Source organism: Mirounga leonina, unplaced genomic scaffold (genome assembly GCF_011800145.1).
Source record: "Mirounga leonina isolate KUSES-001 unplaced genomic scaffold, KU_Mleo_1.0 Mir_204, whole genome shotgun sequence".
Lineage (NCBI taxonomy): Eukaryota > Metazoa > Chordata > Mammalia > Carnivora > Phocidae > Mirounga > Mirounga leonina.
The window spans coordinates 14,472,798-14,498,009 of record NW_023270513.1 but is presented as its reverse complement, the minus strand read 5'-3'; the positions used below and the strand labels follow the sequence as shown (position 1 = coordinate 14,498,009).

Below are 25,212 nucleotides of genomic sequence, written 5' to 3'. Positions count from 1 at the left end.
GGGGTGGGGGATGTTTTAGCCCATTAAGGAGGGCATGTACTGCATGAAGCATTGGGTGTTATATGAAAACAATGAATCATGGATCACTACATCAAAAACTGATGATGTATTGTATGGTGACTAACATAATAAAAAAATAAAATAAAATTATTAAAAAAAAGAAATAAAGCAAACTGAGAAAGATAAATTCCATATGATTTCACTCATATGTGGAATCTATATATGAGACAAATTAATAAACAAACAGAAAGCATAGTCAGACCTATAAATACCTAAACCAAATTGATGGTCCCAGAGGAAAGTGGGGGTGAGTGGATGGGCAAAACTGGTGAAACGGAATGGGAGATACAGGCTTCCAGTTATGGAATGAATAAGTCATAGGAATAAAGTAGACAGCATAGGGAATAAAGTCAATGATATTGTAATAGTCATGTACGGTGTCATATGGTAGCTACACTTGTGGTGACTATAGCATAACATGTAGATATGTTGAATCACTGAAACAACCTGTTTTAAAAGGCCTATTAGTGTATAATTCCATTTATATGACATTCGCAAAAGGTAAAACTATATAGATGATAAACAGTTCAATGGATTCATTGGGGCATGGTTATTGAAAAAATCCCCATGTTCCAGGGAATTTCTTTTTAGGGAGGTGAAAATATTCTATATGGTACTGTAATGGTGGACATATTACAGTATAAATTTGTCAAAACACAGAGAATTTTACAACAAAAGGCTATACAGATATGTGTAAAACCTGCAATGGATTGCACAAAATTTCAGCCTTTCAAAATTAAATTGATTGTATAGTAGTTCTCAACTTCTACATTCATCTGCCTTACCAATATAGTTACTGCTATAACCAATAATAGTTATCCACATCTTAGATATGTCTTATTATGGGACAAGTCTCCATTTAAATCCCTTATTGTTAACCATGTTGAAATACTAATTTTTCTGACTAGCTCTTTATGCTATGTTCTTGTGCAAGAGAATGTGTGAAAATGAGTCAGTTACTTTATTTTACTTACAATTTATGTACATGGGATTGCAAAAGTTATAACAAATTAAAATCTTTTGGTAACTTGCATAGATTCTCCTTTTGTACACTGGATAATCGCAGACAAATACTGATACTCATTTATCCTGGATAATTTTGAAGTTGTCCAGCCTGGACTTAAGAATCACTAGAGATCTACTTTTTCTGTGGTTCTATGAGCCACATGCCTCAGAATTATACTCTTAAATCTGTGCTAAGTGTTGTACAAAAGGAAGTTAATTCTTCCAATCTCTGCCCTCTCGTAACTTCTAGTTAAAAGCTAGCTAAACAACATTTTGGAATATGATTTTAAAAATTATTTATACTATAAGAGGGGGGAGCTAAGATGGTGGCATAGTAGGAGGACCCTAAGCTTGCCTGGTCTCTTGAACATAGCTAGATAACTATAAAATCATTCTGAATACTCAAGAAATAGACCTGAAGACTGACAGAACAAACTGCACAACTAGAGGGATAGAAGAGGCCACATTGAGGAAAGTAGGCAGTGTGGAGATGTTGTTTGGGGAGAAATGGATTGAGGGTGCTGCAGAGGGGAGGAGGCCCTGGTTGGAGAGAGAAATAGAGAGAGAGGAGATATAGGGAAACACACAATGAGAACACTTCCCCAAAGTCATTGCCTGGGAAAACGAGAAGGACTGATTTTCATGTTTTTGCAACCAGCGCAGCTTGAGACTGGTGATTTTAAAGGTCTAGAAGCTTGGCTAGGAAAGAGCCCTGAGGGCACTACCCCACTCCTGGCGAGAAGGCAAACATCCCCAGAGCCAATATCATGAACTGAGGATCACTTAAGGCAAACGGGGGAGAGACTGTACTCTGTTCTTGGAGTTCATCTGTGAAGGGTGACATTCATAGATACCTCTCTGGGGAAAAAAGAGGTGGTGGGCACCATTTCCTTTCCCCACCCCTCAGCATGGGTGCAGAGACACCTGCTGAGTGCTTCGCACCCCAACAAAGGCTGTTCAGCCTGCTTACTCCAAGTCCCACGACCCTCCACTCTGGCACAACTGCCCTTCTTGGTTATACCTGCATCCATCCCAGCACAATGAGTCACTTATCCAGAAGACTAGTGCAGGCCCCTGCCACAAGACATCCTGAAAGCTTGGAGTTTTAATGTCAGCAGGCTTGACTGAGATACAGCCCAAAGTGCGCTACACTGCTCCAAGCAGGCAAGCAACCAGGAGATGGAGAGCATAAAAATGGCAATCTGAATAATGCCTGGAACACACAAGAGGAGATATTTGCTCTTCTAAGAGTGCTGCCCTGAGAGCAGCAAGCACAGAGACAGGGACAAAAGAGCTGGCTGGCTCCATTTCCCTCCCCCACACTTCAGCATAAACCAGATTCAGTAAATAGCACAGTGCCAAAACTGACTACCTAACACACTTTCACCAAGCCCCACCACCTGTGGCTCTGCAGGTACTGCCTTTATCTGGCAAGTGTGTCTAAGTCCCAGGGCAGCGGGCTCCTTCCCCAGAAGACCAGCAGAAACACTTGCAAACACATGTCTTCTGAACAGAGACTTCTGCAAGGCTTCAGTTCTAGTGGAAGTAGCATCAGGTCTCAATTAACAAGCAGACCAGAGCATACCTAGTTAAATCTCCCCACACTCTGGCCAATGTCCAAACACTGCCCACTGCAGGCAAGGAGAGCCTCTGCAGATGACTGACATGAAGGATAGAGCAGCAAAAACAGGGCAGCAGCATGGACACAGCACATAACAGAAACACTCCCTGTAGAGCCAGGCCCTGGACACTGTATGACCTCTTCTGCATGAAGCCATTACTCTCAGGAACAGGAAACATAACAGACTTTTCTAACACAGAGAAGACAGTGACCTACACAAAACACCAAGATGGAGGAATTCATCCCAAAAGAAAGAACAAGAAAAGGTCATGGCAAGAGTTCTAAACAAAGTAGACATAAGTAACATGCCTGATGGACAATTTGAAGCAACAATCATAAGGATACTGACTGTGCTAGTGAAAAGTATCTAAGACACCTGGAAGACCCTCACAACAGAGATAAAACAGTTCAAAAACAGTCAAAAATGAAAATACAATAAGCAAGATTGGAAACTGACTAGATGTAATGATTGCAAGGATGGAAGAAGCAAAGGAATGAACGAGTGATATAGAGGATAGAATATGGAAAATAATGAACCTGAACAAAATAGAGAAAGAAGAATTATGGGTCACAAGACTAGACTTAGGGAATGCAGTGACTCCATCAAACAAAATAACATCCTCATTATGGGAGTCCCAGAAAAAAGAAGCAAGTAAAAAGGGGCAAAATATTTATTTGAGGAAATAATAGCTGAAAACTTCCCTAATCTGGGGAAGGAAACAGACATCCAGATTTAGGAGGCAGAGAGAACTCCCATGGAAATCAACAAAAGCAGGCCAACATCAAGATATATTGTAATTAAAATTTCAAAATTTGTTAGAACTGATACATGAATTCAGGAAAGTCACAGGATACAATATTAACAAACAGAAATCTACTGGATTTCTATACACCAATAATGAAGCTGCAAAAAGGAAACCGAGGAGTCAATCCCATTTTCAAGTGCATCAGAAACCATAAGATACCTAGGAATAAACCTAACCAAAGCGGTGAAAGATCTGTACTCTGAAAACTATAAAACACTTAAGAAATAAATTGAAGAGGACACAAAGAAATGGAAAAACATCCCATGTTTATGGATTGGAAGAATAAATATTGTTAAAATATCTATAGTATCCAAAGCAATCTGCACATTTAGTGCACTCCCTGTCAAAATCCCACTAGCATTTTTTACAGAGCTAGAACAAACAACCCTAAACGATTTATGGAACCACAAAAGTCCCTGAATAGCCAAAGCAATCTTGAAGAAGAAAAGCAAAGCTGAAGGCATCACACTCCCAGACTTCAAGTTATATTACAAAGCTGTAGTGATCAACAGTATATAGTAATCACACAGAAATGGACACATAGATCAATAGAACAGAATACAAAACCCAGAAATGGACCCACAACTATATGGTCAACTAATCTTTGACAAAGCAGGAAAGAATATTGAATAAAAAAGACAGTCTCTTCAACACACGATGTTGGGAAAACTGGAGAGCAACAAGCAAAAAATTAAACTGGACCACTTTCTTACACCATCCAGAAAAATAAATTCAAAATAGATGAAAGACCCAAATGCGAGACAAGAAACCATCAAAATCATATGGGAGAACACAGGCAGTAACCTCTTTGACATTGGCTGTTGCAATTTCTTTCTAGACATATCATATAAAGGAATGAAATCTTGCAATTTGCAACGACATGGATGGATCTAGAGCATATTATGCTAAGCGAAGTAAGCCAGTGAGAGAAAGACAAATACCATATGATTTCTTTTTTTATTTTATTTTATTATGTTATGTTAGTCACCATACAATACATCGTTAGTTTTTGATGTAGTGATCCACGCTTTGTTGTTTTCATATAACACCCAGGACTCCATGCAGTACGTGACCTCCTTAATACCCATCACTGGGCTAACACATCCCCCCATCCCACCTCCCCTCTAACATCAGTTTGTTTCTCAGAGTCCATAGTCTCTCATGGTTCATCTCTCTCTCCAATTCCCCCCCCTTCATTTTTCCCTTCCTTCTCCTAATGTCCTCCGTGCTATTCCTTATGTTCCACAAATAAGTGAAACCATATGATAATTGACTTTCTCTGCTTAACTTATCTCACTTAGCATAATCTCCTCCAGTCCCATCCATGTTGATGTAAAAGGTGGGTATTCATCCTTTCTGATGGCTGAGTCATATTCCATTGTATATATGGACCACATCTTCTTTATCCACTCTTCTGTTGAAGGGCATCTCAGCTCTTTCCACAGTTTGGCTATTGCGGACATTGCTGCTAGGAACATTGGGGTGCATATGGCTCTTCTTTTCACTACATCTGTGTCTTTGGGGTAAATAGCCAGGAGTGCAATTGCTGGGTCATAGGGTAGCTCTATTTTTAATTTTCTGAGACACCTCCACACTGTTTTCCAAAGTGGCTGTACCAACTTGCATTCCCACCAACGCTGTAAGAGGGTTCCCTTTCTCCACAACCTCTCCAACTTTTGTTGTTTCTTGCCTTGTCAATTTTTGCCTTTCTAACTGGTGTAAGGTGGTATCTCAGTGTGGTTTTGATTTGAATGTCCCTGATGGCTAATGATGATGAACATTTTTTCATGTGTCTATTAGCCATTTGTATGTCTTCTTTGGAGAAGTGTCTGTTCATGTCTTCTGCCCATTTTTTGACAGGATTATTTGTTTTTTGGGTGTTGAGTTTGAGAAGTTCTTTATAGATCTTGGAAATCAGCGCTTTGTCTGTAGTGTCATTTGCAAATATCTTCTCCCATTCTGTGGGTTGCCTCTTTGTTTTGTTGACTGTTTCCTTTGCTGTGCAGAAGCTTTTAATCTTGATGAAGTCCCAAAAGTTCATTTTTGCTTTTGTTTCACTAACGTTTGGAGCTGAATCTTGAAAGAATTTGCTGTGGCCTTTGTCAAATATGATTTCACTCATATGTGGAATTTAAGTAACAAAACAGATGATCATAGGGGGAAAAAAGAGATGTAAACCATGAGACAGACTCTTAAAAGAAGCTGAGGATTAATGGAGGGCAGGTGGGCAGCTGGATGGGTTAAATAGGTGATGGGCATTATGGAGTTCACTTGTTGTGATGAGCCCTGGGCATTGTATGTATGATGAATCACTAAATTCTACAACTGAAACTATTATTTCACTGTATGCTAACTAACTAGAATTTAAATAAGAACTTAAAATGATATTTATACTATAACTAGTCGTGCACAAGAAAGGTTATTAAGCTACAATATTGGAAACTTAAATTAACTATTTAAAAGTTTCTTTGTATAAAATATATTTAACATAGTCCAAAATAAAACCAAACATGAATTATTGCCTTAATGATATATTTATTATTATATTTTTTATTTTTTTATTTTTATTTTTATTTATTTTATTACTAGTATTAGATTTATTTTATTTTTTCCAATATATTATTATTATATTTATTATTTTATTTTTTCCAATTTTATTGAGATATGATTGACATATAACATTGCATTATTCCAAGGTGTACAACATAATGATTTGATATATGTATATATTGTGAAATTATTACCACAGTAAGTTTAGTTAACATCAATCACAAGTTAATGTGCTGGAAAAAATAGAATTAGTTTTTATACTTATCAGTAATAATGATTTTAAGTCTATCGGACCACATTCTTTAGAACTAGATGCATGGGGCGCCTGGGTGGCTCAGTTGGTTGGGCAACTGCCTTTGGCTCAGGTCATGATCCTGGAGTCCCGGGATCGAGTCCCGCATCGGGCTCCCTGCTCAGCGGGGAGTCTGCTTCTCCCTCTGACCCTCCTCCCTCTCATGCCTTCTGTCTCTCGTTCTCTCTCTCTCTCAGATAAATAAAATCTTAAAAAAAAAAAAAGAACTAGATGCATGTGTGAATAGAATTGGGATGGTTGATGCTTCTAGGGACAGAATGCAATATTAACAAAACATACAGCAACAACAGGTAAATGTAGCCAAACATATTGTCTTGATGACTTTTAAAATCTTTAGTCCTTATTACTGACATTATTAGTGAAAAGGTCAAAAGAATGCACATTAGTATAAAATAACAAATATTCAGTATTACCTATGGGATACAATAAACAAATATACATTCTTTTGGAGATGTTTTATGATGTGCACTGGATCTAGATTTCTCTAGGTATGGTTTATGTTTTCATGAAATCAGATTTCAAAATTCATGTGAGATATTATAAAATCATCTAGGAATAGTCTTTTCTTTGGGTGACTTAATTTCAGTCATCCACAAACAGTTATGTTAATTCTCAACATTTGCTAAGGTAAAGTCTACTCTCCCAAAGTGTTTTTTCCTTGTGTTGTTGGTGACATCACTTTATAGATAGATTAGGAATGGCCAGAATGAGAACACTGTGCTTTTATGTCATGTGTATCACTTTTAAACTTTATATATTGTTCAGATTTTCAAAATGATCACAACTTAATTTGGTTATTGAAAACTGTTTTAGGAATTATTTTTTAATTTTTTAAGATAACGTTTCTATGTAATTCAAATGAACTTTGTAATTTGAGTTTTTAAGTATCCATATTCTTTTGCCATAATATTCAAAGTGCCAAGACTCAGAACAAAATCTTTTTGCTAATCCACATTCATTACCAGGTTCCAGTGTTTCCAAACATGGATCAAAGCCCATTTTTTAAAGGCAATGTTTTCTATTTTCAATATCAAATATGTAAGTTAAATGGATTTGGATTTTGAATCTTTTGTGCTATTCTTGAGAGTAGCTCTGTTCTTAGTTCCTTCACAATGGGTAGGTTAGGGACATCCTGACTGGTAAGGCTGGCTTTTCCCTAAATTAGGTCTTTATCTTTGTAAAATGTTTATGGGCTTGCGGTTTGTCTTGTTTTAACCATTTTCAAAACCTCTGCATTTATGAATAAACCCATAATTTATTTTTAAGTGGCATAGTTTTAATGAAACCAAAATAGGTCTAATTTTGGGTAATTTAATGACATTAACTAACTTAACGCTATCATTTAAAGGTATGAGTGCTTTAAATATAGTTGTCAGAGTAATTATTGATTTTTTGTCTTTCACCTGGGGGTTTTAGGGTAGGTGTGGGGGTGGCAGGATACCTGCTATGTAGATATTTTATTAGATTGTCTTGTCTCTCACATGAAGCAAATCAAATGTCTAAATTTTAAGATTATTTGTTTTATACTTATTTCAGAAGGTTTCCTATCCTAGGGTAAGAACACTGTCTTAAAAGTCATACCTTCTGATAAACCTTTTGGAGTTTAATTAAATTTTCAAATACAATTCTCAATTCTCAGTTTTAGATCTGTTTTATACCTTACGTCAGTAAGATATAGAAGTATTTTTATAAGAGACTGTAAGGATAAATAAGTACCTGTACAATGAAATGAGATTAAAGAAAAGAATTTAAAAGGCAAATGTTTTCTAAGGTTTGAACTTTATTATAGAATCCTTGACCACAAATTAGTTTTAGTGGCAGCAAATGTAAACTTATAAACAGTACTGTTGTATACTTATGTACCGCATACCCACTAGATAACCAATAATGTTCATTGGCTGACAAAAGATGCTTTCTAGTGGAAGGTTTACCACTGATTTCTCTCCTCATATAAGATTATGCAAAAAGTTTTTTCATTCAGTATGTCTTAAAATTGTATATTAAATATGGATATGCATATTTCTATATATGATGCCAAAAATTTTACTTAACATTGAAAAAATGTGGTAACACTTTCTGCTGTTGAATTATGATTATAAGAGATATGTAAGGAAAAATCATGTATGTTTTCCTCAGTGCTTAACTACCTGATTTGCTAATATGCTTACTTCCTTTGTCTCTAATTCTGTGATATCTTCTTCTCCTGTTTTATGGCTACTGTTTTATTAGATCTGAACATTCCAATACATCTATACCCTCATTCTGTTCTATCAGTAAGAGACACCTTTCAAATTACATTTTGATGTGGGCTTTCAATTTTGATTTATTTTTAAACTAAATTCTTCCTAACTTTACCAGTTATTAAATGAATAATGGAGAAATACAGCCAGTGTGTAAGAACTGTAGGAAGTTAGCAGTAGAAATGGTGGAAATGGACAGCTGACCATATTGCAGAAGACGCCTACAGCAGTTTGCCTTTCAGCTCCAGTCTTTCCTTCAGGGTATTGGGCCCCAATATTTAATTTAGGCAACATAGAAGGTTCCTCAGGGAGCACAGAGTAGCTGGCAGTACTAAATGTGAATCTGAGCAGCCATCACTGGGGAATCCTTAGAAGAGCTTCTGATGGAGCTATGTATGTATCTTTTTGAATAGTAACATGATACTGGCAAGGTAGGAAATCAGACATTTTCACATTCCAGCTTTCATCCAAGTGACATCTGTGTTTCATGGTGCTTGTGACTCAAATATAAATATATATGTTTAAAAAGCTACATTCTCTGTCTTGAATATAAGCAAGTATATAATTTCTATAAGAAAAAAAATAATAGGGGCACCTGGGTGGCTCAGATGGTTAAGTGTCTGCCTTCGGCTCAGGTCATGATCCCAGGGTCCTGGGATCAAGCCCCGTATCGGGCTCCCTGCTCAAGTGGGGAGCCTGCTTCTCCCTCTCCCTCTGCCATTCTCTCCACTTGTGCTCTCTGGCTCTCTCTGTCAAATAAATAAATAAAATCTTAAAAAAAAAGAAAAAAATAATAGGCAGGATTAGATGCCCTTCATAAAGAAGCTGGAGCAAATTCCAAGCATGCTGAGCTACTGCAGCTTTCTAAAATACCAGGTTATTCTGTCAGGTATATGTGAGTTTTATGAATTAGTCTCCCCCTAATAGCACTTTGTACTTTCTTCCTGTTTAGGATAAAGGTGGGTGGGTGTGTGGGAGTAAGTGTCAGAGGAAGACTAACATCTATTGGGTCCCCCTATGAGCATGATTTGCTTTATGTGGATTTTCTCTTTTAATCCTTTTAACAATCTTTTTTTTTCCCTTTTTTTTTTTTAAGATTTTATTTATTTGACAGAGAGAGACACAGTGAGAGAAGGAACACAAGCACGGGGAATGGGAGAGGGAGAAGCAGGCTTCCCTCGGAGCAGGGAGCCCGATGCGGGGCTGGACCCCAGGACCCTGGGATCATGACCTGAGCCAAAGGCAAGAGCTTAAAGACTGAGCCATCCAGGCGCCCCTTTTTTTCCCCCCTTTTAACAATTTTATGAGATAGGTGGTATTATTCCCATTTTCAGTTAAGATTAAGTCATTTGCTCACAGCTAGGAAGAGACAGAGCTAAGATTAAAATCCAGGACCTTTTTTTATTCCCACTATTTTACACTGAGGAAAATTGCAGCTTGCTACTTATCACATCCTAAGCCTCTACCTACCGTGTACCAGTCATAACCAGAACTTCTTTTGCCTCTGGATTTTATTTTTATTTTATTTTTTTTTAAGATCTTATTTATTTATTTGAGAGAGAGAGTGAGAGAAAGAGAGCACGAGAGGGTGGAGGGTCAGAGGGAGAAGCAGACTCCCCGCTGAGCAGGGAGCCCAATGCGGGACTCGATCCCAGGACTCCAGGATCATGACCTGAGCTGAAGGCAGTCGCTTAAACAACTGAGCCACCCAGGTGCCCCTGCCTCTGGATTTTAATTGTTGGTGCTGGAGAATAGAATTTTTGCATACACATTGAAGTAATGTGCCTCATTGTGTGCGATTTATTTTTGTTGTTTTGTTTTGAGCAAGTTTACTCTTGTGCTTAGAGGCTTACCAACAGTTCCTTTATTTTGTATTGAGCCTGCTGCCTTCCAAGTTTAGCAAAAACAGTTATTTCTTTCCAAAGATGAGTCAACGTCTTTAGTGAATTCCTTAACAAGTTGTTATCTACATCCAATGTTTTTAAGCTTAGCTGTGGTAATATGGGATTTTGCTTCACTTCTGCTTGTCAGTAGATAGAAGTTTTCTATTTCTGCACAATATTTTTACATGACATTATTGTAGCAGAAGATTGTGATTGAGACTGCATGTGACAAGTAAAAGATTAGCTGGGCAATGTCAGTTTAAACTCTAGAATTGACCGCTAATCTTTAAAAAAAAATTTTTTTTACTTAAAAAAAAGTAAATTTTCACATTTGGTGGTTTTAGAAGGATGTTGGATCAGGAATTCAGAGGACAATACTCCTGGGACTAAAAATTCAAGATACTCCATGCTTAGATAACTATAGTGTAAAACTGAGGGAAGTTCATCTCAAAAATAAGTATAAGTGGTATTGGGTTTATAAAGAGATTATATTAGTCAGACTCTTCAGAGAAACAGAACCAATAGAATATATGTATACTTACAGAGAGAGATTTATTATAAGGAATTGTCCCACACAATTATGGAGGCTGAGAAGTCCCAAGATCCACCATCAGCAAGCTAAAGACCCAGGAGAGCCAAAGTGTTGTTTTGGTCCAGGTCTAAATGACAGAAAAAGGGCAGTCAGTAGTGCAAGATCCATTCCAAAAGGCAGCAGACTCCAGACCCAAGAAGAGCCAATGTTTCAGTCCCAGTCCAAAGGCCAGTAAAGACCAACATTCTAGCTCATCATTCAAACAGAAGGAGTACCCTCTTACTCAGCCTTTTTGTTCTATTCAAGTCTTTAATTTATTGGATAAGGCTCATCCACATTAGAAAGGGCAATTTGCTTAATTCAATCTACTTGTTCAAATGTTAATCTTATCCAGAAACACCTTCACAGACACACCCAGAACAATGTTTGACTGAATGTCTGACTAGCCCATGACCCAGTCAAGTTAACCCCCAAAGTTAATCCCCACAGTAATGATGTGGTTTTGGAATATAGGTGAGGTTCAGTGGGGTGAAGTCCGGAGCTGACGACCAAGAAAGAATTCTTGAGACGTCTTTGGTGCAAAATGGTGGTTTTGCACCAAATGGGGACAGGACCTGAGAGCAGAAAGAGCTGCTGCACCAGGGTTGTGAGGGGTGGCTGATTATATACTATGGGGTTGGGGGAGGTAAGGAAAAGGGAAGTTTTAAAAGGATTTTCATATGTTAAAGAAGACTCACAGGATACCAGAGGACTTGCCATTGTCAAGTTAAGGTTGTTTTTCCTTCTAGCAAGGCAATAATATGAAGATAGTTGGGAGCTTCCTGGAGGAACATTACACTCTGCCCACTTCAAGTATCTGTCAATGAGGGGCAGATTATAAGGACATTTAATTGTATCTACATTTCCTTCTGGAAGCTAGGTTGTTGATAGAAATGCTTTGTTCTTCTTGCAGGATTGTGATCTCTATAGGTTAACTATTTGTTTTTCCTTTCCTTAGCTTTAGGGCAGCCAGGAGTGCCTGAGGAATGTCACATATATCCCTTGGCAGGGGGTTGTGGGGTGTCAGCTTTGTCCTCAGCTTGCCTTCTATTCCCTCATCAGTAATATATCTCAGAAATTCAAGGACTAGAAATTATCAGAATGTAAAAGATAAATCCCTTAACCAAAAAGGAGTTAATATTAGGAATATATAAAGAACTCTTACAACTAAACAATAGCAAGATATAACATAATTAAAAAATGAGCAAAGGACTTGAATAGAAATTTGCCAAAGAAAATATACAAATGGCTAACAAGCATATAAAAAGATGCCAATACCACTATTCATCAGAAAAATGCAAATCAAAACCACAATGAAATATTACCACAGAACTCATTAGTATGGTTACTATTAAACAGAAATTAACAAGTGTTGGTGAGCATGTGGAGAAATTAGAACACTTGTGCACTATTGGTGGGTATATAAAATGATGCAGCCACTATGAAAAAAAAGTATCATGATTCCACAAAAAGTTAAAATAGAATTACCATATAATCCAGCAATTCCACTTCTAGGTTTATACCCCAAAGAATTCAAAGGAGGGACCCAAGCAGATACCTGTATACCAATGTTCATAGCAGCATTATTCATAATTGTCAACGTCTAGTGCGTTGGGGTCCCTGGGTAAGGGTCTACGAAATCACCAGGACACAGGGGATGCAGAGCAAAGGCAGCACTTGCAACTGCATACTGCCGTTTATTTCTCACGTAGCTATATACTCGCAGAGATCAGATAAACATAACAATGTATCAAGCCAACATCTGTGAAGTGAAATATACACGAAATGCAATAAGAACAAAATACATCCTGTTTATGCTTGCAGAATAAAGAATTCTCTTAGCCATCCTTCCTTTGGAGACAACATGTTCTTTGTCTTTAGAAAGAACACTTCTGTTTAGAAAGATACACTTTGAGCTAGGCAAGAGCCACTTCCTGCTGATCCAGGCATTTAGGCCTTGCAACATGAGGTAAGGGGAAGAGAACATTTTCTCCTCCTGGCCTAGGCCTGCCTGGCCGACCTTAACCTCAGTGCAGTCCTCAAATGACCCTGGCCTGCAAGGGGTCTACAAGCCTACACCATCTCACATAATAACCAAAATGTGAAAGCAACCCAAGTGTTCATCAACAGATGTATTGATTTAAAAAATGTGCTATATAGGGGTGCCTGGGTGACTCAGTCATTAAACATCTGCCTTCAGCTCAGGTCATGATCCCAGGGTCCTGGGATCGAGCCCCACATCAGGCTCCCTGCTTCATGGGAAGCCTGCTTCTCCCTCTCTCACTCCCCCTGCTTGTGTTCCCTCTCTTGCTTTCTCTCTCTGTCAAATAAATAGTTAAAATCTTTAAAAAAAAATTTAAAAAAATAAAAAAATATTCTATATACATAAAATTGAATATTATTCATTCTTGAAAGAGAAAAAATCTGACACATGCTATAATAAGGATGAACCTTGAGGACATTATGCTAAGTGAAATAGTTAAGAAGACAAATACTGTATTACTCCACTTATGTGAGCTATCTAGAGTAGTCAAACTCATAGAAACAGAAAATAGAATGGTGGTTGCCAGTGGCTAGAGAAAGAGGAAAATGGGAATTTGTTATTTAATGGGAATAAAAAAATTCTGGAGATTGGTTGCACAACAATGTGAATATAATTACTACTGAACTGTACACTTAAAAGTAATTAAAATGGTACATTTTACATTATATGTATTTTACCACAATTTGGAAAAAATGTCAAATTAAATTTTCACCCAGCAGTTACAAAAGAGGATTCTTTTAAGGACATCATATTTACCCTCTTATAGATAAGCCAACACTTTCACTAAGGGTAGAGAATGTATCAATTAATAAATTGAATGGAATTATATCTGTAGAGCAGAAGATTTTCTGAAAGTCATATACATAATTTAAAAGGGTAGTGCATTGCTAATCATGGATAATGTATTTGATGTGATTACAAATATCATTGTGTGCAAAAATGATATCTAACATGTTTAGCACAGAGGTATATGAATTTAAAAAGTAGTAAAGAAGAAAAAAAAGTATGATCCTTTAAATAAGCATTTCTCAGAAAACTAAATACATAAGGCCAGTAAACATAAAAGTAAGTATTCTTAAAGACATACAAATCAAAACAATAAGATACCATTTTTCACTAAACTAGCAAAAATTACGAAGTTGGACAATACCTATCATTTACAAAGATATAGGAAAATAGGGACTATCATATATTTCAGCCCTTGTCCAAGGGCAATTTGGCTATATTTATAAAAATTTAAATGCACATATTCTTTGGCCCACTAATTCCAATTTGTGGTATAAGACCTACATGGATGGATTTAGAGGGTATTATGCTAAGTGGAATAAATCAGACTGGGAAAGACATATACCATATAATTTCACTCCTATGTGGAATCTAAAAAACAAATGAATAAATAAACTAAAAGCAGAATCAGATCTATAAATATAGAGAACAAACTGATGGTCAGAGGAAGAGGGGTAGGGGATGGGCAAAATGGGTGAAGGGGAGTGGGAGATACAGGCTTCCAGTTATGAAATGAATAAGTCATGGGAATAAAAGGCACAGCATAGGAAATACAGTCAATATTGTAATAGTATTACATGGTGACAGATGGTAGCTACACTTGTAGTGAGCATAGGATAAGGTATGGAGAAGTTGAATCACAATGTTTTACACCTGAAACTAATGTAGCATTGTGTCTCAAATATATTCAAATAAGGGGTGCCTGGGTGGCTCAGTTGGTTAAGCATCTGTCTTTGGCTCAGGTCATGATCCCAGAGTCCTGGGATCGAGGCCCACATTGGGCTCCCTGCTCAGCAGGGAGCCTGCTTCTCCTGCCCCTCTGTCTGCCCCTCTGCCTACTTGTGCTCTCTCTATCAAATATATATATACTCAAAAAAAATTAAAAGACCTGATATTAAAGCCCCATATTACATGCATTTTGACATCTGAGGAAAGCCAAGAGAGTCTCAAAGGATGGCCAACCACAGGTTCCCCTTCTCATCCTGTTCCTGCAGATAAAGTACCATATTCAAATAACTTATCTCAGGGACAAAGCACAGTGCCTGCTTATCCCTCAATAGAGGGCTTCAGTTCAAACAGGCCAATCACATCTCCTGTGGGAAATGGGGGTTTCACCACTCTCAGGGGTTACACTACAGCCTCTGCTTGTGCACTCTGTTCCCAAATGGAATCTCCACGTGTCTCTGTGGGGCATATGGTGTTCTCCTTCCTCTTCCAGGCTATGAGTATACCTGACTAATACACTACTGTTGATTTTATCTGTCTGGTGTTGGGGAGGTTTTGGTTGGCTATCTCCATAACTCTAGGGCAGGAATCCCTTCTTCACCAATGGGAAAAAGTGGAGGTGATCAAAACACAAGGCTAGGACTTTCCCATAATATATAAATTGCAAATATAAAGCAAGATCTATGTACAAGGATGTCCATTTAAGCATTGTTTGTAATAGCAATAACCTGAAAACCACCTAAAGTTCCATCATTAGATAATTCTAAGTCATAGGGTGTCTATTGTATATATATTCCACATCTTCTTTATCCATTCATCTATCATTGCACACTAGGGTTGCTTCCATAATTTGACGATTGTAAATAATGCTGCAATAAAAATAGGGATGCATATATCTTTTTGGATTAGTGTTTCTGCATTCTTTGGGTAAATATCCAGTAGTAGAATTAGTGGATCATATAGTAATTCTATTTTTATTTTTTTTAAAGCCTCCATACTGTTTTCCATATTGGCTGCAAGAATTTGCATTCCCACCAACAGTGCATGAGTGTTCCTTTTTCTCCACATCCTTAACACTTGTTGTTTTTTATATTTTTGATTTTAGCCATTTTGACAGGTGTGAGGTGATATCTCATTGTGGTTTTTTTAAGATTTATTTATTTATTTTAGAGAGAGCAGGGTGAGGGGCAGAGGGAGAGGGAGAGAAGCAGACTCCCTGCTGAGCGGGGAGCCTGACACAGGGCTTGATCCCACAACCCTGAGACCATGACCTGAGCCAAAATCAAGAGTGGGGTGATTATTTTTAACTTTTGGGGGAACCTCCATACTGTTTTCCAGAGTGGCTGTACCAGCTTGCCTTCCCACCAACAGCATACGAGGGTTCCCCTTTCTCCCCATCCTTGACAACACCTGTTGTTTCTTGTGTTGTTAATTTTAGCCATTCCGACAGGCTGTGAGGTGATGTCTCATTGTAGTTTTGATTTGCATTTCCTTGATGATGAGTGATATTGAGCATTTTCATATGTCTGTTAGCTATCTGTATGTCTTTGGAGAAAAGTTTTTTCATGTCCTCTGCCCATTTTTTTAAGTGGATTATTTGGGATTTTTTGGTGTTGAGCTGTGTAAGTTCTTTATATATTCTGGATACTAACCCTTTATTGGATATGTCATTTGCAAATATCTTTTCCCATTCAGTAGATTGTCTTTTAGTTTTGTTGCTTGTTTCTTTTGCTGTCCAAAAGCTTTTTATTTTGTTGTATTCCATGGAACACAATTTAGCAGTTCAAAAGATTGAAGTAGTATATCTGTATGTGATGGTATAGAAATATCTCCAAGATAAGCTTAAGTAAAAAAAAAAAAATAAGTTTATAGTATCATCCCTTTTTTTGTAAGTATATATGCATTTTTATTTTGGAAAGTTACTCTGGAAATTACCGACAGTAGTTGCCTTTGGTGTTTAGGGATTTGTAAATAAGGGAGAGAGACTATAGCTCATTTTATACCTTTCTGATAGTTTGACTATTTTTTTATCAAGTGCATTATTAATTTACTTTTACAATGATAATAAAAGTAAAAAGTATAATCTCTGCTATTAATGAGCCCATTGTCAAGTGGAAAGATAAACAGAATTTCACAAAAGACGTTTGAATCTCAACAGTACAAGCTAGTGTCTGGACTAATGATTGAAATAGGACCAAATAGTGCACAGCATATGGAACACTGGAGTAAGCTGAGGGAAGTGTCACTTGCATTAGAAATTTTTAATGTTTGTCATTTCAAAGGGGTTGCTTCTGAGTACAAATACATAATTTAGTTCTACATTTAACTATAATACATACTTAAAACAGGAAACTGTGCTCCTCAACATCACAGTTTTGTCATCTAATTCTATTTTTGAAAGAAAAGCCAATAACTAAATTCCTAAACTAGACTAGAAATGTTATCGCAGCTGGTATAGAGGCCAGAGGTTTCTGTGTATTGTGTTACAATATAATCCATGTAAAATTAACACAATTATATGGTCACTAGGGCCAAGCCTGAGCTTTCACCAAAATTGTCAAGGAATATAACTGGAGTGTTACTCTTTTCACAAAATCAACAAGAGAATTGCTTAATATGTCTATCTCACTGAGCCAGTGGTTTAGGTTGTAGGTTTCTTTGTAAAGTGAAAGTGGCCTTAGAGCCCAATTGAAAACCAAAACTGATTTTAACTTTAGGGCAGAATGTACCTTATCCTTTGTGTCCACCTTTTTATCCTTCTCTAAATCAATATTTACAGTTTTAATGCTAAATTATTTTGTTATCTTATTTATTTTCTTGGTTAAAATATGCTCTTAAGAACTTTAAAAACAACTGCTCTTCCCCCATAAGCTTCTACTTAATAGGCACTGTCATAAAAGGTTCTTTCAACATTGTTAATGTTGAGACCCCAGCACATTTCTAACAAATCAAGTCAGGTTTTATTTAATTCAGTTTAAGGGATGAATCAACTTTGGGTGTCCTCTAAATGAATTACAAATTAAATGACTGAGTGTGTTCAATGTTCTGTTCATTATTCCTTCCATTCTGACAATAATATAGGCTGGCTTGCACTGGAGAATTTGTTGCAATGGAAATATATGAGAATACTTTTGCTGGCTGCTATGGTGAATTACTGGAATCAACATAGAACCTGATGACCATTTATTTTGCTTTCTGTTTTATTTTGAGAATTTTAGTTACAAAACTATTGTACAATCAATATAGAATGAGAATCTAATGAGATTTTTATGTAAATAACTTGAGGGCACCTGGGTGGCTCAGTTGGTTAAGCATCTGCCTTTGGCTCAGATCATGAATCCGGAGTTCCTGGAACAAGTTCCACATTGGGCTCCCTGCTCAGCGGGGAGTCTGCTTCTCCCTCTGCCCCTCACCCCACTCTCATACTCTCACTCTCTCTCTCAAATAAATAAATAAAGTCTTTAAATAAATAAAATAACGTGAGCCTTAGTCCACTTGATGAAAAAAAACTTGGATGGCATATTTTGATTCATTTATTAGGAACATGTAATTCAGTACTAGTACCTATTTTTTTAAAGATTTATTTATTTACTTATTTATTTGACAGTGAGAGACACAGCGAGAGGGGGAACACAAGCAGGGGACAGGGGAGAGGGAGAAGCAGGTGTCCTGCTGAGCAGCAGGGAGCCCGATATGGGAGTCATCAAGGACCCTGGGATCATGACCTGAGCCGAAGGCAGACACTTAACAACTGAGCCACCCAGGCGCCCCTCAGTACTAGTACTTATAATACATTTACTCATCAGGCTTTTTAAGTAGAGAAAGAACAGATTTATCTCATAAAGAACTTGACTGAGTAACCTACACACAGAACAACTGTATTAGACACATTAATTATACAATCTAAATTCACCCTTTTGGTAGTAAACCATGAATTCATATATTGCTTTCCTTCCTGATGTTCAAAACTCTTTTTCAAAAGGTTGTAACTTTAAACAATTTTTTTAAAGATTTTATTTATTTATTCATCAGAGAGAGATAGAGCGAGCACAAGCAGGAGGAGTGGCAGTCTAAGGCAGAAGCAGGCTCCCCACTGAGCAAGGAGCCCAATGTGGGACTCAATCCCAGGACCCTGGGATCATGATCTGAGCCAAAGGCAGACGCTTAACTGACTGAGCCACCCAGGCATCCCAAGGTTGTATCTTTAAAACAGATTTGCTCTTGTTTAGTATTATGTCAGTTTTAGCTATGATAACTCTTTTATTTAAGTCATATTTTATACGTTGTATTTGTTATTTTCCATTGTTATTCAAATCCAATTTAGGAGAGGTTTCCACTTTAAGTTTGAATTAAAAGGAACATTAAAATCAGGTTATGTTGGGTGCCTGGGTGGCTCAGTTGGTTAAGCATCTTCTTTTGGCTCAGGTCATGATCTCAGGGTCCTGGGATTGAGCCCCAAATTGGGCTCCCTGCTCATCGGGGAGTCTGCTTCTCCCTCTGCCTCTCCCTGCTTCTGCTCTCTCTCTCAAATAAATAAATAAAATCTTTAAAAAAAAGAAAGAAATCAATATATGTCTACAAAGTATTTGAAGTGTAGCCTCTATGGGAGACCAGACCATATCTTCTTAGGCAGACGGCAGCAATAGAAACTCATACCTCATTCTATGATTTGCAGCATTTCTCCTCAACTCACTCTCCCAGGCTTTCTCTCTTGCTCTCTCATTCTTGTTCTCCCATCACAAAAACATGCATACACATACAGGACTTTTCAGAATATATATATATAAAGATTTTATTTATTTATTTGACAGAGAGAAGCGCAGTGAGAGAGGGAACACAAGCAGGGGGAGTGGGAGAGGGAGAAGCAGGCTTCCCACAGAGCAGGGAGCCCGATGTGGCACTCGATCCCAGGACCCTGGGATCATGACCTGAGCCAAAGGCAGATGCTTAATGACTGAGCCACCCAGGCAACCCCAGGATATATATATATATATATAATTTTTTAAAAGGTTTTATTTATTTATTTGACAGAGAGAGAGACAGCGAGAGAGGGAACACAAGCAGGGAGATCGGGAGTGGGTGAGGGAGAATCAGGCTTCCCGCCAAGCAGGGAGCCCGAGGTGGGGCTTGATCCCAGGACCCTGGGATCATGACCTGAGCCGAAGGCAGATGCTTAACCAACTGAGCCACAGGCACCCCAGGATATATATTTTTAATTAAAATTTATTTTCAGATTTTTTTCACTATCCTTTGAGATAATTGGAGACATCATAGGGATGAAACTACTAGAAAAAATCAGATTTCTGTTTCTAGCTCAGCCATGGACATTTTGTGCCCTGTTGAATGAGTCCCCTGACCTTGCTTTTCTGACTCCAAATGGAAGTCATTATTCTATCATGCTTCTAATTTACTTCCTAGGGGTGCCTCCAGGATTCATTGAATTAAAACAATATATAATGACCATAGTTTATTGGACTAAAAAAATCTAAAAACAAAAATTATAGGATTATTATGAAACTTTCTAAAGCCATAAATATGATTTTTAAGGCTATATTATCTTCTTACATTTTTTATTTACACTTTTAATTATAACATTAGTACAAGACATATGTATGGCAAATCTAGATTAACATCTAAAAACAACACAGTGTTGTGATCCTGTTATTTTAAAAATGTATGTAGTGTGAATGTGAATATGTGTATCATAGAAAAAAACGTGAAAAAGTACACATTATAATGTTAACAAGTGCTATTTCCAGAATTGTGGGTGATTTAAATTCTTTTTTTAAATTTATCTGTATTTTCCACAATGGTAATGTATTATTTAAGTGATTACAACTGTTTAAAATCAATACTGCCTAATTTCTAACAGTTAAAATTTTTTTACTCATTTTATTCTAGCACGCTTTCATTTTATGGAAATAAATATCATGGACAGGCCCATTTCAAAATGGGAGATCACATATTAAGAACTGTGAAATCAGGGGTGCCTGGGTGTCACAGTCAGTTAAGCCTCCAGTTCTTGGTTTTGGCTCAGGTTGGAATCTTAGGGTTGTGAGATTGAGTCCAGCATCAGGCTCTATGTTGCGCATGGAGCCTGCTGAAGATTCTTTCTCCCTCTCTCTTTACCCGCCCCCACTCTCTCTCAAATAAATTAATTTAAAAAAACAACTGCGAAATTAATTTAGCTACTGTTATGTGTTAAAAGTAACTTAGCAAATATCACCCAGATTGTCCTTTCTATAATATACTTTCCTTTGATTATTCTAATTATTTTAAATCTGTTTTAACAGCTACAAGATCGCACTCAGTTCAGTGACCGAGACTTAGCCACCCTTAAGAGATACTGGGACAATGGAATGACCAGCCTTGGTTCTGTCTGTAGAGAGAAAATTGAAGCAGTTGCAACTGAATTAAATGTTGACTGTGAAATAGTTCGGGTAAGACATTTTTGATAATTTTCATGCTGTTGTTAAAGATTGTCATAAATTAAAGCTTTAAAAAATTGCATGAGGTCCTGTAAACAAGAACATCAATAAAATGAAAAAGATAATCCACAGAATGGGAGGAAATATGTTCAAATCACATATCTGATAAGGAACTTGTATTCAGAGTATATAAACAATTCTTACATATTAATAATAAAAAGGCAAATAATGAAATGAAAATGGGCAAAGAGTTTGAATACACATTTATCCAAAGGAGATATACAGATGGTCAATAAATACACAAAAGTGTTCAATCATTTGTAATTATGGAAATCAAAACCACAATGAGATATCACTTAGTAGCCAATATGATGTCTACAATAAAAAAGACAGATGATAACAAGTGTTGACCAGGATGTGGATAAATTGGAACCATTATACACTTCTGATGGAAATGTAAAATGTTTTAACCATGTTGGAAAACAGTCCTCAAGATTTTTAACATAGAGTTATCATAGGACCCAGCAATTCCACTCTAAGATATATATATATATACCCAAAAGAAATGAAATGTATGTATACTCAAAAACTTGTACATGCTTGTTTGATTTGTTTCTTAAATTCCATATCTGAGTGAAATCATATGGGCTATTTCTCATTCTCTGACTTATTTCACTTAGCATAATACTCCCCAGCTCCACTGACATCACTGCAAATGGTAAGATTTCATTCTTTTCTATGACTGATATTCCATTCATCAGTCAATGGACACTTGGGCTGTTTCCATAATTTGGCTATTGTAGATAATGCTACCATGAACATTGGCCTGCATCTATCCCTTCGAACTAGTATTTTTGTATTCTTCAGGTAAATACATAGTAATGCAACTGCTGGGTCATAGGGTAGTTCTATTTTTAACTTTTTGAGGAACCTCCATACTGTTTTCCATAGTGGCTGTACCAATTTGCATTCCACTAAGTTCAAGACAGTTCCCCTTTCTGCACATCCTTGCCAACACCTGTTGTTTTTTGTGTTGTTAATTTTAGCCATTTTGACAGGTGTGAGGTGATATAGCTCATTGTAGTTTTAGTATTTCCCTGATGATCAGTGATGGTAAGCATCTTTTCATGTGTCTGTGGGCCATCTGAGTGTCTTCTTTTGAAAAGTGTCTATTCATGTCTTCTGCCCATTTTTAATTGGATTATTCATTTGGGGGTGTTGAGTTTGATAAATTCTTTGTATATTTTGGATACTAACCCTTTATCAAATAATTCATTTGCCAATATCTTCTCCTATTCCCTAGGTTGCCTTTTAGTTTTGTTGATTGTTTCCTTCACTGTGCAGAAGCTTTCTATTTTGATGAAACAAATGAGCATAAAGAAGAGAGAGAGAGAGAAACCAAGAAACAGACTCTTTTTTTTTTAAAGATTTTATTTATTTATTTGAGAGAGAGAGAGTGAGAGAGAGTGCACGAGAGGGGTAGGGTCAGAGGGAGAAGCAGACTCCCCACTGAGCAGGGAGTCTGATGCGGGACTCAATCCCAGGACTCCAGGATCATGACCTGAGCCGAAGGCAGTCACTTAACCAACTGAGCCACCCAGGCGCCCGAAACACTCTTAACTATAGAAAACAAACTGATAGTATTAAGGGAGGTAATTGGGGGGATGGGTTAATAGGTGCTGGGGATTAAGGAGTGCACTTGTGATGAGCACCAGGTTGTATATAAGTGTTGAATCACTAAATTGTACACCTGAAACTAATATTACACTGTATGTTATCTAACTGAAATTAAAAAAAAAAACTTTAAAAAACCTTATATATGAATGTTTATAACAGCATTCTTCATAATAGCCAAAAGTGGGAAAAAAACAAATGTCCATCAAGTGAATGCATAAACAAAATGTGAAGCATTAGAGACTTTTCTTGTTTTTAAGGAGTTTGGAGTCTAGCAAGAGGGATAACACAAGAATACAAATGACTGGAGAGGAATTGGAGTAGGATAATGGTATGAGAAGCCTAAATGCCAAGAATAAGGAACATCAGAGCATGTTTTTGTATTATTATCATTTTTATTTTTTTAATTAAATTTATATATACACATAGCTTAAGGAGTCAAGTTCTATAAAACTTGCTATAAAACCAACATTCCTTACTGCTTCCTTCCTACTATTTCCCAATAGCTAGAATCAACCACTTTTCACTGTTTTAGATGATTCCTTTGATATTTATTTCCATCTATGAATAATGTTCTGTATTAATTAGAATTAGGGTTGGCTCTGAGAAACAGAAAGACTCAAAATAACAATGACTTAGACAAGATATCCTAATTTCATGGACAAGTCCAGGGGTATATAATTTAAAGGTGGCATGGCAGTTCTGCCCCATGAATTCCTCAAAGATTCTGGTACCTTCCACCTTCCGTTCTGCCATCCCTATGATGTAGCCCTTGTCCTCAAGGTCCAAAATTATGACATGTATGGTCTAGGAAGAAAGACAGAGATGGGGGAAAAGAAAGGCAAGGGGTGTGTACCAGCTATCTTTTAAAGAGGATTCCCAGAAACTGCCACAAGACACATTCACTTACAGCCCATTGGCTAAAGAGTACTTACAAGGTCATACCTAACTGCAAGGGAAGTTGCAAATGTAGTTATATTCTGGGTAGCCATGTGCCCAGCTAAACTTTTTATTATTCTGAAAAAAGGAGAAGACAGATATTGGGAGATATCTAGCATTATGTCTCATATCTGAGTATATGGCTACTTCTTGATTTTTCAGTGCTAGGTGTTGTTGCTTGATTTTCCACTATGAAATGTGAGGGTCTTTCTTTAATATTTTTCAAGATCTCTTCAGTGATCCTTTTACCTTTTCTCTTTTATTCTCTCTTTTTTCTCTTTTTATTCTCTCAGTATTATTATTTCATAATTCTGGTTAGTTTGTTATTCAATGTTAATATTATAACTAAGTAAATGCTTTACACATTTGAATTATGTAATATATGATTATATATAATATATACATATAATATATTATTTCTGTATACTGTTTTTGTATAACATGACTTTGTTTTTGTTTTTTGATTTTATTATTTTCTTAGTTTTTATTTCTTGTATTTTTGCTTACAAAATACAAAAATGTACTTACTTAAGTACTTGCTACTAATTTATTCTCAGACCCTTCGCAGGTGCATATATCTCTTCTCAATACATTCATACACATTTGGTAGTGTAACAGTTTTATCATCTTGAAGAAATTTTTCCTGAAATCTTCTAATGTGCTCCAATCTGAATTAGTTACTCTTTACCTGGAGCACAGCTGTTAACCCTGAGATTTCCATTTTCAATGTGGTTATCTTTTTGCTGTACTTTCAGTAAGATATTATCAAATTTATCTTCCAACTTTTCTACTGAGTTTTTCATTTTTATTTGTATTCAATCTGCCACTGATACTAATAAACACCATGCGCCATGACAGCAAGCTTTCAGGCTGTATGGATTGCTGTAAGGGAGACCCCATACTACAAGAGAGAGGAGACAGAGAATATTCCTAAACATACTCTCCCAAAATGAAAGACATGAAATCGTAAGTTCCTAGTTAGGATTCTCTTTGTTTTTTGTTTTTTTTGGATTCTCTTTGATACCACAGGGTTTTAGGTATAATTGCTGTAAAAAAAAAAAAATGGCCAAAACCATTGATGTTGGGGCTTTCCCTCAATTATTGTTATATGCAAAGCCCTCTATCCCCATAGAAAATCTTAACACACAGGAAAAGGAAGAAGGGTTATATTTTCTTCTTGCTTATGACTAGTTAAACCTTGTACTAAAGAATAGGGAAATTCTTACTATCATTATGTTTCTAGTGATTTTCCAAAATGCCAGCATCACCACAGCAGAGAGAAAATTTGAAAATGTGATGTGTTTTAAGACCTATTCTGTAATATTTGGTAGGTTAACTCAAAGGAAG

The 25,212-nt window shown here is 36.8% G+C and overlaps 1 protein-coding gene across 1 annotated transcript in view; it reads left to right on the top strand.

Moving 5' to 3' along the window:
• Window positions 1-25,212, top strand: part of HDX (highly divergent homeobox) — a 219,696-nt gene that overhangs the window by 108,183 nt on the left and 86,301 nt on the right. Inside the window, exon 5 of the mRNA XM_035028806.1 lies at window positions 21,118-21,264. Coding sequence (XP_034884697.1) covers window positions 21,118-21,264 — 147 coding nt within the window. The remainder of the gene's footprint in view (window positions 1-21,117; window positions 21,265-25,212) is intronic.